The 11,625-nt window shown below is 47.8% G+C and overlaps 3 protein-coding genes across 3 annotated transcripts; all 3 read left to right on the top strand.

The window, feature by feature from the left end:
- Positions 1 to 1,524: 1,524 nt before the first annotated feature.
- BDV27DRAFT_120441 (acyl--CoA ligase) lies at positions 1,525 to 3,970 on the top strand. The gene is made up of 5 exons (XM_032065104.1): positions 1,525 to 1,819; positions 1,894 to 2,526; positions 2,605 to 2,918; positions 2,982 to 3,189; positions 3,279 to 3,970. Exons 1-5 carry the CDS (start codon positions 1,726 to 1,728, stop codon positions 3,713 to 3,715), a joined length of 1,686 nt encoding a protein of 561 aa, XP_031932836.1. The 5' UTR covers positions 1,525 to 1,725; the 3' UTR covers positions 3,716 to 3,970.
- Positions 3,971 to 5,182: 1,212 nt separating this feature from the next.
- Positions 5,183 to 6,118, top strand: BDV27DRAFT_152833 (uncharacterized protein; the record flags this gene model as incomplete). The annotated part of the gene is made up of 2 exons (XM_032071656.1): positions 5,183 to 5,791; positions 5,849 to 6,118. 2 exons carry the CDS (start codon positions 5,183 to 5,185, stop codon positions 6,116 to 6,118), a joined length of 879 nt encoding a protein of 292 aa, XP_031932835.1.
- A 3,653-nt stretch (positions 6,119 to 9,771) lies between these two features.
- BDV27DRAFT_152832 (uncharacterized protein) lies at positions 9,772 to 11,093 on the top strand (the record flags this gene model as incomplete). The annotated part of the gene is made up of 2 exons (XM_032071655.1): positions 9,772 to 10,237; positions 10,297 to 11,093. 2 exons carry the CDS (start codon positions 9,772 to 9,774, stop codon positions 11,091 to 11,093), a joined length of 1,263 nt encoding a protein of 420 aa, XP_031932834.1.
- Between the last annotated feature and the right edge of the window lie 532 nt (positions 11,094 to 11,625).

The following is an 11,625-nucleotide window of genomic DNA, read 5'->3' as shown; positions in this document are numbered from 1 at the left end:
GAAATATCTTATGTCTTTGGGGACAATCTAGGATTTTTCTACAGATTACGGACTTCCCCCCTTTGCACTTGGCTAGCCCCGGAGGCAAAAAAAAAAAAAAAAAAAGCAACCGTTAAATGTCAAAGTGGGCCTGAAAGCCAGAATCTCCCCGATACCGCATCTCAGACGCTTAAACTGGATCCGCGTCGGCTTTTGAGCTGCTTCCGAAACGGCAATCGAGAAGGTGGATCTTCCGTGGGTCGGAAATGAGCCATTCTTGCCACTTGCTTTCGGATCAACTTTAATAAATTGATATAATTTCCCCAAAGCCCTCTATGAGGTGGCTTTTAACCTACTATGAAGTAGGAATACTGGACATATATGAGGGTATCTCAAAAACAACATATAGTGTGAAATCCAGCTCGGACGCGCCATTGCCACCGTGTATAACCTCATAAGACACTAATGCACGAGATACCAGTGGTCACAATGAGCACTCACTAGTTGAGAGTACTGCAGTTAACCTACCATCGCTTGGTACAGCCACTAATCCGTACTCCCCATAAAATAGACACTCCTTTATCATTGCGAATATCTTCACTGATTGAGACTTACCGCCCTTCCGAGTATGCCAAGATCAGAGACAATGCAATGTATCTGCACCACTAAGTCGTATCCAAGATTCACCTCTAATTAGTTTGAATCCTATGGCTAGAGCTTCATGTAATCATCTTAAGCCCTATGCGGCTTTCGCTCGGTCAAAGAGTTCAATATCCCTGAGTCGAGTGCATTTATTGAAATGGAGCATAACGGACACATCTATCACTGCCCACTCCGGCCACTTGCATAGCTATAGAAATGGAATACATGGTGTGGGGGTCAAATGTAAGCAAAACGAACTCGGAATGCCTACAAATAGGACGTAAGCGATTCAAAGTATGCTACGCTTCTGCTCGGCCGTTCCCCTAGATCCGTATTTCAGCTGGTGCACACTAGTCTCTCGTTCTTGGGATAAATCCGAACAGGCCTGCTTGTGAACGGTTTCCTTGTAGTCTGTAGAACTGACCACTGGCTTTTGCAGGAAACAGCAGTGATTTTATACTAGAGTGTAGACACTTTGTTTAGAACGGTGAATAGAGTAGATCTGCGTGCGGCTTAATATCCGCTTTCACTCTCGGATCGATAATGCCAAAAATGCAGGGTTTGAAGCACACTGCCTATGTGATAGTACTTGTGAACCATAAAAAAAAAAAAAAAAAAAGAAAAAGAAAAAGAAAAAGAAAAAGAAAAAGGGCAAAAGCACTATGGATCCGCAAGGACCGTGTAGACTCCTGTTGCTCACGGCTTGTAAAATCTAGGCTACATACCTATGAGTGAGCCTTGACGATCTCTCGTGGGTCGGATAGAATCGGATATGCCCGTTTGACAGTTGGGGTTCAGAGTCCAGAATTTGCCAGAATATCATTGAAGACTGCTCTAGCAACCAATCAGTCGAACTTTTAGGTTATTTCGAGCCGCAACCCTTGCGGCGTATGCCCACACTTAATTGGGTCTGCGCCTGGTTTCGATCAGCTGCCGAGGGGAACGCCGTTTGGCCCGAGGAACATCGGGCCAACTGCAAAAGAAGGATTTAAGATTCGTGACCGTGCAAAGCAACTATTTTTAAACAGATCCACGCCGACGGGATGTAGTACTCATCATACTATACTATCGATTCTGCGATTCTGCTATAACACAGAGTGCACCATGACACAGAGCCCCGCAACCCCGGCAGTGCCCCCGATTGGCATCTGGGAATTCTTCTTCGAGCGCCCTTCGCTTCCTTTCTCGCAAGATCACGGTATATCAATTCTCTGTTTTATTTTATTTACCTAGTTTACTTAGACAATGCCCCTGTTTTGACTTCGTGGATAGTCATCTTTCGCTCGGCCACCACTGACTCCCAATATACATATCGGCAAGTCCAACACCGGGCGGGGCAGTTTGGGAGGGCCCTGCAGGCACAGTGGGGCTGGTGCAAGGGCGATATCCTCATGGTAATGGCTCCAAATGACATCGACACGCCGCCTGTGATCTGGGGATGCCATTCTCGAGGTGGAATAGTGGCCCCAGTGAACCCAGAATTGTCGGCGCGAGAGCTTCGCCACCAGTTAGAGGGTAGTCGCGTACGAGGTCTTATTGTCCATCCACAGTGTGCGGCAACTGCCGTTGAGGCTGCTCATCTGGCAAAATTCCCTATTGATCGAATCCTGCTTCTACGGTTTGATACGTCTCTCCGAACATATCAGAGCATCCCGACCGTGGAACAGTTCGTCGCCGAGGTAGAACGAGCCTCCAACGTGGAGCTTCAGCGGGTGAAAATCGAACAAGACAAAGACATTGCGTTTCTGATATACTCATCAGGGACCACGGGCCGACCTAAGGGTGTGATGGTCTCTCACCGTAATGTTCTAGCCGCAGTCATGTTTCAAGCGGCCGTCGATGGACCACATGTAAATTGGCGTCGTGATCGCACCTTAGCTGTACTTCCTACTTATCACATCTTTGGTAAGGGGTCCCCAAAATATCGAAGAGGACTGATGTAGCCGTACCTTAAGGGCAGTGGGCAGTGAGCTAATAAAATAGGTCTTATCTGTCTGGTGCATCTTCCTATTTACCTGGGCACGACGACATTTTATATGGATAAGTTCGACCTTGCCACTTTCTGCAATCTGATCCAGGAGCATCGCATCTCTCACGCTTATGTAGCTCCACCAATAGTGCTCCATCTAGCCAAGAATAACCTCGTCAGCGATTATGACCTTCGTTCAATCCGTATGATCACTTCAGGTGGTGCACCTCTCGCTGCGAACCTCATCACTGAGTTGCATCAGCAACGACAAATACCGGTCCGGCAGGCGTACGGATTATCCGAAACTACATCCATTTCTCACGTACAGGTACGATACATTCTATTCATCGATAGTAGCTCTGATAGAAAGGCATACTAAAGTCACCTCCAGCCCTGGGACAAATGGATGGATGGTATGGGTTCGAACGGTCCTCCAATATCGGGGGTTGAAGCCAAATTCATCACACCCGATGGCCATGCAGTGACACGCGGCCACGAAGGGGAGCTTTGTGTGCGTGGACCGACGGTATTTAAGGGCTACCGCGATGAGCCTGACTTGACTGCGGCCTGCATGACACCAGATGGATGGTTCAAAACCGGTTTGTTCTCTCAGACCTACTGATACACATTCCCTCCCTCCTTTCTTGAATCTCCTATCATGAATGCAAATACTCAGTATCTCCTGCAGGTGATCTAGGTTACGAAGATGAGCGAGGTAATATGTTTATTACTGATCGCCTGAAGGACTTGATCAAGTTCAAGGGGTACCAGGTGGCGCCCGCCGAGCTGGAAGACCTTCTTCTGGAACATAACGCCGTGAGGGATGCGGCTGTTATTGGAGTTATGAACCATGATCTTGCAAGCGAGGTGCCGCTGGCTTACATTGTGGTCAAGGCTGGTCAACCGGAAAATGAAGCTACAGCGCAACTGATCCTCGATCATATTAAAGACCGGACGGTTTCATATAAACACATCCGCGGTGGTATCGTGTTCAGCAAAGAAATCCCGAAAAGCCCATCAGGCAAGATTCTGAAGCGGAAGCTTCTTGAAGACGCAGTGTCCAAGGGAGTACGGCCAATCGGAGCTGTGAAATATTCCAAGTACAGCCGCACAGCCAAGATATAAAATAGAAGAGAAATCTGTCCCCAGAAGAAAAATCAGGTCCATCGCCTAGAGGAAAATATAGTACGTGCATATCGCGGATGATAAGGGGCGAGCGTACAGATTCAACCAATTAACCAGCCGGTTATACATGATGGATAACAGGGAGAAAGATTAGAAGGCCAAATATAGGCATTATGCTTCATTGGGCCTTAGGTGCGGCTTAACATCACATCTATTATAATGCTGCGTCTCACGATTGGGCGCTCAGTGCATATCCAGTGAAAGCCCGCAGTAAATAGTTATGGATTGTGAAACTACAGACATCGCCAAATAAATTATTCATCCCAGATCAGACAGTTTGACTCTCCTCTAATCGTAATGTTTGCAAGAATCTTGCCGAATGGTCCGGTTGAGATTATCTCTTTCGAACATAACTACCCGGTGATGCGACTGCAAAGCCACAGTAACACGGTCTTCCAGCCTGGAGTAGCTCTGGATGAGAGGTAGTCCTCGGCAATGGCCTTGATGATGCCTGTGCCACCTATGGTCTAATTACTATCGAGATCTTTGGTGATGTTTTTGAGTGCAATGCACCCGGTCATGTCTGCCTTACCAGCGCCGCCGTTCCTGATTGAAGAAGTTAGAGTTAATAAGTATAAGATATAAGGCCTGGTCAAGAGGTGTCCTGCAAGGCATGGTTATATATATAAATCCCGAAGCATATTATTTCTACATATAAGTAAGTTTATGTTTTGAGGAACAACACTATATTATATTTTATTATAGGCTTAGGAATCTTCTTGTTACAACTGCGGTACTTTCACCAGGCGGAAAACCCTGGCAGAATCATTGGTTGAAAAGTCACAAGAAATCAGGCACTAACCGAACGGAAGGATTGTGAGGTTACAGTACTCCGTAGATAGAAATTATCTAGTGCAGGTGGGAGCCAAAGTCGCGCAATAAGGTGTTTTTTTAAAGTGAGTGGGTGGGTGGGTCTTTCCAAGGCAGACCCCAGACTCCCCACCCACTTCTGGAAGGTTTCCATACATAACTATTGCATGATGATCTCATTTACATACTTAACTCTGCCAGTAGCCTCCGCTTTCTATAGGTACAGGTGCTGCCTTCCTTTTCGAAAATCCCTCTCTCAAAGCTCCTTCTCCAAACTTTTGTTTCTTCTCCTTTCCCCTCTTTATAAAGATAACCTAATCAATAGTGCTTTATTAACCTCTACTTTTTCATCATGTCTTGGTTATCATCTTGCTCCGATTTGCCGAGACCAATAGTCTCTGTTGATTCTGTCACAAAGGCCGAGTATGAACTTCGAAGCTTTTTTGAAGACGAGAAACAAACTATGATCTCCGTCTGCGGATATCTGAGGCAATTCTTGACAGCAAACCTGTGACCTCGATTTTGAGATCAGCACAAAAAAGGAAACGTTTATTCATCTATGATCGCGAGGCAAATGTCCTGAGAGCCTACCCTGCAATGCCCCGTCCTATCCATGGCACCGTCACGGATCTAGTGTCCCAATTCCTGATGAAAGCTGTGAGAACTAATTTCATAACAGAGGATGAGCAAGGATGTATAAGCTCCAGTACAGAAGGCATTCTACTTTCTAGGACGCAAACCCACACCCCAGGGAAGAAGCATCAAGGTTGGATAAAATATCCAGAGATTACAATACTGTTCAGAGAACTTGATGGCAGATCGCTTCCACGTGTTGTATTTGAAGTTGGGTTCAACGAAAGCTACGACGACTTGCAGAATGACGCACGACAATGGCTTATACGGTCTCGCGGTCTCGTAAGGCTGGTGTTACTTGTCAGGATTGATGAAGATGTTCGCCAGCTTCAGGTCTACAGAAATACCAGTTGTTTCAGATCAAGAGTCAATGAACTTGTTGCCAAGTACGGAAACGATTTGGGAAAGATCAGGGCAGGCATCGAGTGTGAAGGTTCTGAAGACTCTGATGCAGAAATGTACGAAGATATCGGTTCTAAAATCAGGGCGACTGACTGGGTTGGCCGGATTACTGTGTCACTGGAAGTATGGGAGATGCACAATCACATACCTACCCTAAGAGAACCGCCTATTGTAAGTCTATATGTCTGATATTATTGTTGTCTAAGTTCTCTTGGCTGACATCTTCAGGCTGTCTTTCCAGCACCAGCCAGTCCCCAAAACCCGAAAATCCATATTACAGATCTCATCCCGACAGAAAGTAGAAAAAGATTCAAGAACTTTGATAACTCGCGGACGGCAGAGCTGGATATGGGGCTCTTTCGCCAGATCCTTGCCTCGGCAACTGAACGTCTTGCACACCAGCGCGCGATCACCAAGATTCGACCAAGACCCAAGGAACATAATGACCCAGACTATAGTCCGCCATCCCATCCCGACTCTTGCTCAGACTGTAGCTGATGCTCAACTTTGAGTCTTTCTGAATCCTGGTTCAATATCATTATCGATCACATGCCCTCTCATGAGCAGCTAAAATAAAGAAACACTGTAGGAAGGGCGAAGCTTAAGGTTATATCATTAGTCTGAAAGTCTGCCCAGCTGTTGGTATTCAGATCGGAGGTGACAAGTGTGGACAGTTTCGAAAGGAGATCAAAATCGCCACCCCCTCTAGTTTTATATTTAGTTATAATGAGAAAATCAAAATTAAGAATTTGACAAGCTTTAACGCTGAATAATTTTTGAGGAATTTGTAAGCTTGATGGTTGTAATAACTTTGAGCTTGCCTCAGACGAGTCACTTGTATCTTACCTCCAGTGAATGTCCCCAAGCTAAACATCGGAACCCCACCTCAGCTGTCTTTCTTTTATGTCTTTCTCTCACATCCTCTAACACATTTTACTCTCGTGTCCCTCCTCATGACAGTTTAAGGCAGCTACCTTCCTTCATCTGAGCTTCCTTCTGATTCATGGGGATAGCTAGCCGTAAGGCGAAGGAGAACCATGAGGTATGCCTCACTAATACTGACTATGACTTCAACTGGGGACTATATACTGATTTTCTGTCGCAAAAGTAAGAACGCTCTCGTCCCCTTTTGAGCCCCTCAGTCAGAACAGGCCGACCGCTCATTGTTGCTGGAAAGACATTTTCGACCCCACAAGCACTAAATAATGCCTTGCGACACTGAGCTGGAGAACTGCCTCAAGGATCTTACATCAGAAGGCTTAATGAGGCTGTTGCTCAAGTCTCGGAGATCATTAAGGGGGTATGACAATGCTGAGGATCGCGTCTTAATTGGTATGTACAGTGTGGGGTCATAAAAATCTACCCCTTAATCACTGCGTGTCCTCAATACCTGTCTGTCCTCAATACTCAATTGTCATGACTTTTGTCGTCCATGCTATTGTCAATCGCCTGAAAGACATGCGATCTGGTCCGTCCCATCTCCAGAACCCGGAGTCACAGACCTACAGAATGCAATTAATATTGCAAAACAATCTCCACCTCCATTACCAGTGTCAGACAATAAACTCCATGCTCTTGGTGTGCAGTGTGATGACCGGCGCCTTTAAAAAGCTCTCTTCCCCCAAGTTCTCAATAAAACTACTGAATCAGGACTACAAGACGGGGTATTTGAATGGGAAGCTGAGGCCAATATCCCTGAGCTTCCCACCGCAAACATCGAGGAGCTAAGTGACAGCGAGACATCAGCTAGCCCTGACATGAGGAGCCTGCCGTTAGAGGAACAAGGGATAACAATTTTTCTACAACAACAGCAAGGCCCTCAAACTCAACGGAGGACAGACAACGGCCATGTTTCCGGAAGCCACAACGTCCATCTAGTACGCTGAGGTTCAAATCTGTGGCATCTGGCAAGACTCGGCCTGTAGGATTGAAGGAAGCTCTCGTATGGACACGTCAGCAATAAAATTGGAATGGTGGGGTACTGGGTGAGGTTTATTTGGCTTCTGGCAGATTTCAGGGTGAAGGAGTGAAGACAAACGGCGAGGAACGAATCAAGAAAAGCGGGTGAACACGGACATACAACAGGATGGGTTTGTTGGTGGTCAGCCACCCAATCACTATGGTATTCTCTTTCAATGGGTCATTTAGGGGCGAGGTCGAGGCTTGGGCCTCCGTATGATTGAGGAGACCAAGACCCTTGCCTACAGTACGGCCAAGATGAAACTATAGAAGCTACCCGATGACAACTCCCGAGGTGGAAAGCAAACACGGGGATATGCAATGATTTAAAGCGTCTTGCGAATCAGGGCACCGCTAATGTACACCAAATCCCGCGTGCAGGTGTGCCTGACTCGTAAAACGTGAACAGCACAGCGTCGCTGTCGAATCAGTCTCTGGAGTTTGGCCCACCTCCGGAGCGAATCTGCAGCCTTGCCTGCAAGAAGGCAAACTCTCCGGCTTCATTCGGATACACTGCAGTATCGGTGCATTGAACGAGTTCTACGCCACAATAGTTGGTGCTTACGCTTTGGGACTTTCATTACTATGGTGTCAGAGTGAACTCCCTGAACGTCCCGGTTCTCTATTCCTCAGCTCTATCATCGCGTGTAGATACAGAATGGATTAAGCAAAGTTGCAGAAAAGATGTCGCGGCGCGGTTTTAGGTGTCCCAAATGACACGAGTACACATCTACCACTCCGAGTCGTCAGCATCTTATCCGGCTCCATGTGAGGGCCAACGCGCTTTAGTTGCCAGCTGAAATGGGAAAATTAGGAATCTCACCTTGGACCCGAGTCGGCGCAGCCTCAGGGTAGGAACCGGTAACCCGCGGTTAGGCTAGGCTAGAGGGTCCAAACACAGGGGTTCGTAATAGGGAACCTAAGGGCTAGGTTTAAGTTAGGTGCATTCAGGAGGGCGAGCGGCGAGTCAACCACCCTGCATTGCCCGAGGTTGTGCGAGTTCAGCGCCTCACCTCCCATGGTAATCTCAAAGCCTTACTCGGAATGCAAGTAGTAGGACTGTATTATACCATGGCAGTATGTGCTCTACTACCCTGTTAATAGAGACGTATATTAAGGAAACCGAGGTGTTCTGCAGCTCTGTGCTTGGAATCCTGGGGCTTGATTGGGATAGGCCCGCCCAATGCCCTAGGGACAGTGTCTACTAGCTGATTTACTAAATCTTCTTTTTGGCAATATATGGAGTACTACACTCCTCTACATTCCTCCGTCATAGCTTTTCTTGCTCTCGGAGCATCTCTCTGCATGCCGGTTACCGGATTAGCGCAAATCCAAGCCGCCCAAGCCTAATGAATAGTCTGGCATCCCCGTAGCTGCACTTCACCACCCTTGTATGGTATCTACAGAGGCAAATTGAGGGACTGACTTACAATTCGTCTCAAGTAGGATACCTGGGTGTGTGATAGGTGGTCCGACCAGGCAAACTGACCGAATCAAGATAAATCGTCCCCTCTTTTCCACGAGATCGGAGCAATGCGGAGATGGGCTTGTTATCAAAATAAGCAATTACAATCCTGTTTGGAGTCTATCCCATCTGGACACTGTTCACTTGTATTTCAGGGTAGTCTCGCATAGCTAACGATACTTGACTTGTGTTCTGCCCCGCGGTATTCTCGTAGCTCTATGGCCTAGTTCGCGGGGTCTCTTTACCCTTCCCAGGAATATAGCTTCCTCCATGACTATCACGCTGGATGGGAAAGCTCCTAGGTTGTCCAGAAACGGCGGAATGCTCAGACGACTCGTTCGAATTGCCGGTGTTTTCACCTGTACGGGACTGATATCGAGGCTGATATTTGGCGCCCGCTGGGACGTATCCCCCTCCGTGTCGCTTAGGCTGAGGATCCTTCATGAAGTCTTTTAGATAGGGAATTGTGAGAGAATAGGCGGAAGACGGGCTTACCTGGTGTGAAGCCATTATAGTGAACCGGATGGATTGTTGTGGGGATCGGTTGTAATAATCCACGAACTGAGGAAGGAGGACGTAACTTAGAATAGGCAGAGCAAGAAAAAGAGCAGGAAGGCAAGAACTTAAAGCACCAGGAGGCAGAGCATGGCGGTTGCCTTGTTGAAAGTGGCAATCTTGGGAAGATCAGCCTCACGCTAACGCCGGGCTAGACATTCATGATTTAGCAATGCCAGCCTTGGTGGTGATTATTGGCCCCTCTCCAGGTCCCAGCCGAGACGAAAGTGAAATGCTTCGTCATTTGGGAAGTCGAATGTGGACCTTCCCTGAGGTCCTCCTGAGCCCATCGAGCCAACCGATCTCCATATACAAGCGTGATTGTCCCCTAGATTCCTTCCGGGTTCTGTCGAAGCGGAACTTCACATTTGAAGCCTGGGGAGACGCCACTGTCTCAAGACAACTTATTGATCATTATGAAGGTTCGATTATACTCAGTCCTCTCGAGCTGGTCTCCATCGCCTTGCAATGCTTTCCGAATCGTGACACCACGATGTACTATCAAGGAGACCTTTCATACGCCCTGATGGGCTTGTTACGACGTCGTCCAAATGTTAACCCGAATGACTCGGCCTTTGAAGCCTTTTGTCGATTGTCTTTGGCCAACGACAGCGATCGGCTGCTCGAGAGGCTCCTTGGTATGAGATCAACGACTTCTGGGATAGTCATCTTTGGGACATTGAACCTCTTTGCCAAGTTGTCGGCATCGGTGGCGAAGACACTGTGATTATGAGTGGTGCTTTTGGTGCTCCGATTCGTTGGACATCCTTTAAGCCGGTCAACATGTTGATGCGTAACATGGCAAAACGTTCGGTAGCCAGAGTCGTTCTTCGCAGTACTCCTGCTTGGATCGTTACAGGCGTGATAGCGCTAGCAGTCAGCCAGTCCAGAAAAGGAGCCTACCTTGCAGCCACTCTGATCGGGTGGATATTGACAGTTCTGTACATTTTGGTCATCTTGGCGTCTCCGTACCTCATATCCTCTCTTTATGTTGGTAAGACATGGGCGGCACAGCCATGGCTGTTCGGGTTTGAGGGCTACATGGAGATTGGTGAGATCGAGAAGCTGGTCTTCGGTATCAATCTTGGCCGCTTGAAGTGGAGTCCCTATTCCAGCGACCTCTCGCTGCATGTATCCCAGAACGGTGAGTGCGTGGGAAAAGATCCCACTTGTAGAGAATCCACCGCACAGTTTGTGCCCGCTGCCCAGAACTCGCGGTATGGAGAGCTCAAGCTCTTCACCTTGATTGATACCAATACCTTGACCGTCACCTTATTCCGGGCTCGCCGCCCGCCGGTGGCAATGCTACTTTGCGGCAGCGAGGGTGGCATGCAGCGAGCGCTGCTTTGTTCTTACGATTGGAAGTCCCAGACCCTCTATCGCGAGAATGTCCTGCGGGTGGACACGCTCGTCTTGGACAAGATGTCACGGGTGGATAGATTCCGGCTTGGTCTGAAAAGGCCTATGGTGGAGACGGTAAGGATCGCTTGCTGAACGTGAAGTGATGCTACACGCGCGAGTCACGAGTAATATACATGTTCGAACGAAGCAACTTTCGGTCATAAAAGGGGCATCAGGATAAAATGTAAGAAAAAAAAGAGAAAAGAAAATGGCACAGGATATCCAATGTGATTCCGTAGTCCAGCTAACAAATGCTCTATCCTATGCGGTCCTGCAGCAATTCATTAAAAAGCTCATCAATCACTACGCCCGCTACTCCATGGTCCATGCTTCGCTCATGCGGTCCACTTCTTGTACTTCCTCACCTCCCGCTTGAAGACCTTGGTCGATCCCGCAAGCTTCTTTGACTCCGGCGTAAGAACCTGGCCCTTGTTCAGGGGTCCGTTGAAATCGCCGCTCCTGCCTCCGTGCGTACTTGCTTTGGGGAAATGTGCCCAAGCAAGGTAGCACAATCTAAACCAGGCGAAGCTGGCTTTTGAGACGGCAAAACAACTTACACGCATGCCAGCAAACCTTTGGGGCTTACCAGCAAGGGAAAGAAAGGATCAAGGAGTTGGTACGTCCT

The sequence above is a fragment of the Aspergillus caelatus genome, assembly GCF_009193585.1.
Source record: "Aspergillus caelatus strain CBS 763.97 unplaced genomic scaffold BDV27scaffold_9, whole genome shotgun sequence".
Classification (NCBI taxonomy): Eukaryota; Fungi; Ascomycota; class Eurotiomycetes; order Eurotiales; family Aspergillaceae; genus Aspergillus; species Aspergillus caelatus.
This window is presented reverse-complemented; position numbering and strand designations above follow the sequence as displayed.